Source organism: Merops nubicus, unplaced genomic scaffold (genome assembly GCF_000691845.1).
Source record: "Merops nubicus isolate BGI_N331 unplaced genomic scaffold, ASM69184v1 scaffold35540, whole genome shotgun sequence".
Classification (NCBI taxonomy): Eukaryota; Metazoa; Chordata; class Aves; order Coraciiformes; family Meropidae; genus Merops; species Merops nubicus.
In genome coordinates this window covers 4039-4688 of record NW_008585468.1, presented here as the reverse complement: position 1 = coordinate 4688, position 650 = coordinate 4039, and the positions used below count along the sequence as shown (strand labels likewise).

At 62.6% G+C, this 650-nt stretch overlaps 1 protein-coding gene across 1 annotated transcript in view; it reads right to left on the bottom strand.

Annotated features, from left to right (window-relative positions):
* Positions 1–264: 264 nt before the first annotated feature.
* LOC103779926 (cingulin-like) overlaps positions 265–650 on the bottom strand; it is a gene marked incomplete at its 3' end in the record, with an annotated part of 4294 nt that continues 3908 nt past the window's right edge. The window contains exon 6 of the mRNA XM_008947574.1: positions 265–369. Within this exon, the coding sequence (XP_008945822.1) occupies positions 265–369 (105 nt within the window). The remainder of the gene's footprint in view (positions 370–650) is intronic.

Below are 650 nucleotides of genomic sequence, written 5' to 3'. Positions count from 1 at the left end.
ATGCCACCCCGAGGAGATGCCAGGTGGCCCCAAGGATGCTCCGGCCGAGGACAGGGTGTGGGGAGATGGGCTGGGCCAGACCCAGAGCAGGGAGGAGGATGAGAGGGAGCGGGTTTCCAGCAGGAAAAGCCCCACAGGAGCAGAGTCCCTCTCGTGGGGAAGCTCTGGGGCAGAGCAGGACTGCCCTGAGGCGCTTCACCCACGTCCCACGCCAGAGAAGGGCTCCAGGTGCCTGGATCCAGCCCCGCTGCGGCTCAGCCGTACCTGCCGCTCCAGAGAGACCTTGTCACACTCCAGGTCCTGCCGGCTGGAGCGTAGGTCCGGCCGGCTGGAGCGTTCCGGCAGCAGCTCTGCCCGCAGCTGGTCGATCTGGGGACAAGGACACAGCATACGGTGGTATTGGGCTCGGTGCACAGCTGCTGTCGGAGACACCACAAATCCCCAACGAGAGGATTTTGGTTCCTTCCTAAATTAGCTGCCGCTGCTCTAGTGACCTGCCCGCAGACAAGGGCTGCAGTTTTCCACTGGAGGGTTTAAACTGGTTGGACTGGGATTTGAGGACTGAGCACGGTGGCACAGCCATGCCAGGGGCAGGAATGGGTTTGATTCACCGGCTGAGCAAAAACAGAAACACCCCCAGGGCCCCTTTC